The sequence below is a fragment of the Elephantulus edwardii genome, unplaced genomic scaffold (assembly GCF_000299155.1).
Source record: "Elephantulus edwardii isolate Elephantulus edwardi_28Jun2011 unplaced genomic scaffold, EleEdw1.0 scaffold00363, whole genome shotgun sequence".
Classification (NCBI taxonomy): domain Eukaryota; kingdom Metazoa; phylum Chordata; class Mammalia; order Macroscelidea; family Macroscelididae; genus Elephantulus; species Elephantulus edwardii.
The window spans coordinates 236,102-242,445 of NW_006400113.1; the positions used below are offsets into that span (position 1 = coordinate 236,102).

At 40.4% G+C, this 6,344-nt stretch overlaps 1 protein-coding gene across 2 annotated transcripts in view; it reads right to left on the minus strand.

The window, feature by feature from the left end:
* Window positions 1-6,344, minus strand: part of RNGTT (RNA guanylyltransferase and 5'-phosphatase) — a 433,116-nt gene that overhangs the window by 169,055 nt on the left and 257,717 nt on the right. For both annotated transcript variants that reach the window (XM_006902058.1, XM_006902059.1), the window contains one exon: window positions 2,964-3,064. In XM_006902058.1, the coding sequence (XP_006902120.1) occupies window positions 2,964-3,064 (101 nt within the window). The remainder of the gene's footprint in view (window positions 1-2,963; window positions 3,065-6,344) is intronic.

The following is a 6,344-nucleotide window of genomic DNA, read 5'->3' on the forward strand; positions in this document are numbered from 1 at the left end:
GGGAGAAGGGTGCAACAATGAATGAATGGAATCCCAATATCTCTGTAGATGTTCATTGAAATGAAAAATAAACAACCTAAATTTTAAAAAAAAAATTGTCAACTACTTCATCTTACTTGGATACCCAAGCGATACCCTTGGGTAGCAGCAGTCAGAAGATCAGGAGATGTAATGCACTAGGAAGGTCTGCAGTCAGGGGAATTATTGGAGAGCAAGGCTGTCAGCTTGAAAAATAAAATGTGCCTGATTCTGGTCAGAGTCTTTTCAATCACTTGCTATGCATCTGAGGGCTGGACAGTGAATAAGGGTACACAAAAAGAATCGATGCCTTTGTGTTGTTGTATTGGAGATAAGCACAGAGACTGCCAAAACAACAAACACATATGTCTTGGGGAAAGGACAGCCAGAGTACTCCTTGGAAGCAAGGATAGTGAAGCTTCACCTCTCATAGTTTGGAGATGTTGCTAAGGGAGGGTATTCCTTGGAAAGGAACATCATTCTTGGAAAGGTAAAGGATCAGTGAAAGAGAGCAAAATTTTCAACAAGAAGGACTGACATGGTCTTTTCTGCAGTGTCAAAGGTCATGAGGATGGCACACCTAGGACAAGGTTCAGATCTGTTATTTATAGGGTCACTATGCTTGTCCTCAATGTGACTGTAAACAACAGCACTTATATAGCCTTAATGACCTTACTTTTTCACTTATGAGATATGCAAGTTCACCGTACTTCCTCTATGAGAAATTACAGCCTCTTCATTAATATACATCAGAGAGCTGGACAATGACTGAGAATGTAAAAGAAGAATTGATGTTTTTGAGTTGTGGTGCTGGAGAAGAGTACTGTATATACCATGGACTACTAGAAGCACAAACACATTTGTCCGAGAGGGTGAACCCTGACTGCTCCCTGGAGGCAAGGATTCTGACATATTTTGGGCATGTTGAAAAGAGGGACCAGTCCTTGGAGAGGGACATCATGGAGAGGAAGACCCTTGATAAAATGAATTGACTCAGTGACTAGAGTAATAGGGGTGAGTGTATCAGTTGGCTCAGGATAGAGCAGGGCTCAGAGCTGCTGTACATGTGGTTGCTATGAGTCCCAAGTGACTTGACAGCACATAACAATAATGACAAGAGACTATTTCACTCTTAGGGAGTGTGGATTCCATATGATCACATATCCTTCCTTCCATTAGTTTCCAAAAAAGCAAACTTCTGGTTTGCTTTTAGTAAGTGCAAAGGATATAATAGCATGTACTGATAAGTTTAAACCTCTATGCTAGTATTATCTAATTTGGTTTTCATTTTACTTTCTTTAATGATCACCTTGACCAAGCATTAGTTACTGTGCTGTTATGCATTTACAAGCACAAGATGCCCTAAAATAAATAAATTTTTACGTAAAACTAGTTTTTACCTTGACAATTTAAAATGTTTGTTTTAACATTACACATAGGTTGGTTGTTAAAAAATTAAATTCCAAGACTAAAGTTCTTCCTCATCATGGGTCAAAACCAGTTTGTAGTTGACCCTCTGCTGAGGTTTCAGAGACTTTAAATCCCATGGGAGGGACTGCGCATCCTCTCTCTCAGAGACACTGGTAGATCCGAGCTGCCAAGGTGTCACCTTTAAGATAGCAGCTAACATTCACTGTTGGTGGGAGTGAAAAATGGTGCAGCCACTGTGGAAGGCGGTATGGCGCTTTCTCAAAAAGTTGCAAATAGAGATAGCATTTGACCCAGCAATTCCACTACTGGAAATATATCCCAAAGAGACCATAACTGACATCCAAGCAGATATATACACACCCATGTTTATTGTGGCTCTGTTCATAATAGCAAGGAGTTGGAAACAATCCAGGTGCCCATCAACAAACGAATGGATAGAGAAGCTGTGGTATATTTACACAATGGAATACTATGCTGCACTGAAAAACAAGGAACTCACGCAATATTATTCAAAATGGGTGAACCTAGAGGACATTATGCTGAGTGAAATAACTCAGTCGCAAAAGGACAAAGATTGCATAGTGCCACTGCTGTAAAATGGGACTAATATCAGGGTTGGGATAAGACTGAGAAAAACTGGATAGATTGTGTATACTGCACTGAAACAGATGAGGGAGTGAATAATTTAAAAGTGATATATGATAGGGTATTATGGTTATCACAAGAGTCCACAATTAAGGTTGCATAGTGGAAAGTACTTGGGGTGGTGGGAGGGGTGCAGGGGGATTGTGTACCAGGGAGGGAGTGTTTCTTTTACTTTTGAAAGAGAGGAGCGAACTGGGGGCGAGGGGGGGAGCAGAGGGCTGGGCGGGGAGAGAAGTATAGCAATGAATGAATAGAAATGCAAAATCTCTGTAAATGTTCATTAAAATTATTAAAAGGAAAAAAAACGATAGCAGCTAACCCAGAGTAAAGCCTGAGACACCTCCTGCTAGAGTGTTAGGGCTGACTGCCACTCTGTGTCAGCGTTCTCACTCAATGGCAATGTATAAATAATAGCAAAAATATTACCTGTTTAGGAGTCAAAGGAATAATTTTTTACCATTAAGGAGCTCTGGTGGTTTTGTAGTAAGTAGTTGTACTGGCACCCCAAAAGACCCATGATTCCAATTCACAGCTACAGGAGAGAAGAAGATGAGCAATCTCCTCTCTTGCAATTTACAGCTTCTGAAGATTTGAAAGGAAAGATAAGCTATGACTAGATGGCAATGACCAATAACAACAAATCAAAGCCATTGCCATTGAGTCAATTCTTATTCTGACCTTAAAGACCAAAGTTCTGCAGGCTAAGTTCTAAGGTTATATATAATCTTTACTGAAGCAGATTGTCACGGGGAGAGCAGCAGCTAAGGACTTTACACATGCTGTAGGAGGAGCTAAGACTCCTACATCATGTGTAAAGTACCTAGTTAACAACGAATAATTATTTCAGGTAAAAATCAGTATAAACTTACCCTTCTCCTCCCATTCTTGTTATCTTTAGGCGAAAATCCACAGAATTCAGACTGGGAGGCTTCCATTTCAAAATGTCATCACATCGACCAGGTTTGTATTTCTAAAGTAAGTTAAAACGACAAAAATAACAACAAATAAATTTCAATTTACTTAACAATTATGTCTATTTTTAGTAAATAAAATCACTATTTCTTTTCAGAATACAAATTTTCTTATTATTAAACAATGAGTGTGGCTGGTTATCTACACTTTAAAAAAATTGGCAAGGGAAATCTTTATTTCTGCATAAGGATGCTCACGTGGCACTTAGTATGGCGGACAAGCATACCAGATGGGCAGTTCAACTGGGTTTTATCTCTGTGTCTCACCCCATTGATAAAGGGCTTTGACCTCACAATCTCGTTCCCACCCCAATTTAATTTGTACTTGAAGGAGGGACAGGATTTGAAAGGACGAGGCTAGGGCTTGAGGTAGATTGCAATGTTTTTGTCTCAGAGGATACTCTGGTCCAAGAACAGGCTTTGGTTGATTCACAAAAAGAGTACAAGGACAATGAGGATTTTCTTAGTAATCTTTTGGAGAGAATTCTTTCTTCTATTACTTTGGTTTCAACTCCACCTTTTAACTTTTTAAAGATGTACACAGTACCTCTGAATGTGTCCTATCCTGAACCAATCTCATGGCCTCAGACAGCTCTACCTCCATTACCCCAGTTATTGTGTCAATCTTTTTCCTCCAGGGTCTTCTTCTCTTGTCCTGTCCCTCTACTCTCCCAAGCACAATGTTCTTCTCAAAGGTCTGGTCCATCCTGGCAGGATGCCCAAAGTATGTAAGATGGAGTTTCAAAATCCTTGCCTCTAAAGACCAACATGGTCTCACCCCCTCAGGACAAATATGTTTATTCTCTTGACGGTTCATGGCATGTTCACTGTTCTTCTCCAGCACAATCCAAAGGCATTGATACTTTCCCTGTGATCCTTAGACTAACTGTCCAATTCTCTGATGCCTAGCAACCAACTGTGAAGACCATGGCCTGGCCTGGATCAGGCACACTTTAATTTCCAGTCAGACACTGATGACTCTGAAGAGGTCCCTGATAGCAGACATATATTTTTTTTTCTTACAACATGAGGTGTGAGGAACAACTTTAGGCTTTCCTACATCCCTTACATTTATAAGGCTTCTCTCTAGTTCAAGTCTTTATATATTGAGTGAGTTAGGAAGCATGTGTAAAGGCTTTCCTCCTATTCCTTACATTACTAAGGCTTCTCTGCACTGTAAATTCTTAAATGTCTAGTGAAGGATGAGGCCCTACTAAAGGCCTTCCCATATTCCTTACATTCATAAGGCTTCTCTCCACTATGAACTCTTTTATGCAAAGTGAGTGCTGGTGCATTTTCCCACATTCCCTACAGATGTGTTTCTCTCCACTGTGACTTCTTAAATGTGCAATAACGTTTGAGGAACAACTGAAGGCTTTCTCACATTCCTTACATTCATAAGGTTTCTCTCCTTGGTAAGCACTTAAATGCCCACTGAGGTTGGAGTGCAGACTGAAGGCTTTTCCACACTCTTGACATTTATAGGGCCTCTCTCCATTGTGAGACCTTATATGTATAACGAGGGATGTGAAAGAACTAAAGGCCTTCCCACATTCTTTACATTCATTAGGCTTCTCTCCAGTGTGAATTCTATTTCCAGTAAGTCCTGACAGTTGACTAAAGGATTCCCCATTCTTGACATTTATAAGGCCTCTCTCCAGCATGAATTCTTACATGTATAGGTGAGGGATGAGGCCCTACTGAAGGCTTTTCCACACTCCTTACATTCGTAAGGCTTCTCTTCCCTTCACTGTGAACTCTTGAAAGCCCATTGAGTCCTGATGCATCACTAAAGGCTGTTTCACAAACCCTACAGACATAAGGCTTCTCTCCACTGTAAATTCTTAAATGTGCATTAGGTTAGAAGAACACCTAAAGGCTTTCCCACATTCCTGAGATAGATATGGTTTCTCTCCACTGTGAGAATTCATAGGCCGACTGAAGGCTTTGCCACTCTCCTGACATTTGGAGGGCCACTCTCCACTTTGTGTCCGTCTGTGTGTAGTGAGGGCTGAGTGCTGTCTGAATGTTTTCCCATTCCTTACAACCATAGGGCCTCACGAGTTCTTATGTGTGTTGTGAGGGAAGAGGCCCAACACAAGGCTTTCCCACTCTCCTGATATTCAAAAGGCTCCGCTCCAGTGAGTTCTCATGTGCATCATGAGGGATGAGGTCCCACTGAACGATTTCCCACATTCCTTACATTCATAAAGCCTCTCTCCACTCTGTGTTGTTACATAGTTAGTGAGAGAGAAAGGCTCACCATAGGCTTCTTCAAATTCCTTACACTCATAAGACATACTTCTTTTGCTGAATTTTTACATAAAATGAAGAATCAAAGAAAATTATATGGGAAACACTAGCTTCAGGTATGTTCCAGAGGAAGAAAAACTACAGAAGTGATTATAACTGGTAACATTTACCACTTCTCACTAAGGAGTGTTATCAGAGAATCTGTAAGTGTTGATTTAGAAAAGGAGTTAATTCACATATACCTTACATTAATGGTTGTCACCTACCCAACCCTTTCTAGCCCCCCTACTTTGCAAGCATTCTATATGAGGGATTAGGTGAGAAATACAACTATAGACTTCTCCACAATCTCTATGCACTGTCAGGTACCCCATACAGTGTGAGAAGTGCTATGCTGCTATAGAATGAGGGAGCCAGGGATCCACAAAGTTTTTGCCATAATCACAGCAATCCAAAAGACTTCTGCAGAATTGTTACTGCTCAGGACAATCTGGAATCCAGCTGAAGGCTTTTCCATAGATTGTCTTAATCACTTTTACAGATGTTGTTAACTATAGGATTTCTTAAAAGTCTCCTCTGGTTTTTGTGCTGATCTCTATAACTCTGGAGATTGTTTGTATGAAGTATTAAATGTTAATCTTCAGGAATCACATCATTGTTTAGCCACTGGATACCATTTTCCATCATTAAGATTTCAAGTGATTAATCCAGTAATTTAAGTTAAAGTTCACAACTAAGAACACACCACAGACCGGGGCGCCTCAGACACTCTGTATTCAGAGAAGCTGCCGGTAGGCAAAGTGAACAGTTACAAACCAATGGCAACTGAAAAAGTGAAAAAATGACAAACTGACAAAGTGACAAAGGTCACTTGCAGTTTCTAGGCCGCCGGTAAAGCTCTCAAACATGGATTAACAAAAGACCAGATGAGTTATGGGAGGATGTCAAAGGTATCATATAGGAAGAGGACAAACGGTCATTACAAAGACAGAAGAGGAAGAAAAGACCAAAATGGATGTCAGAAGA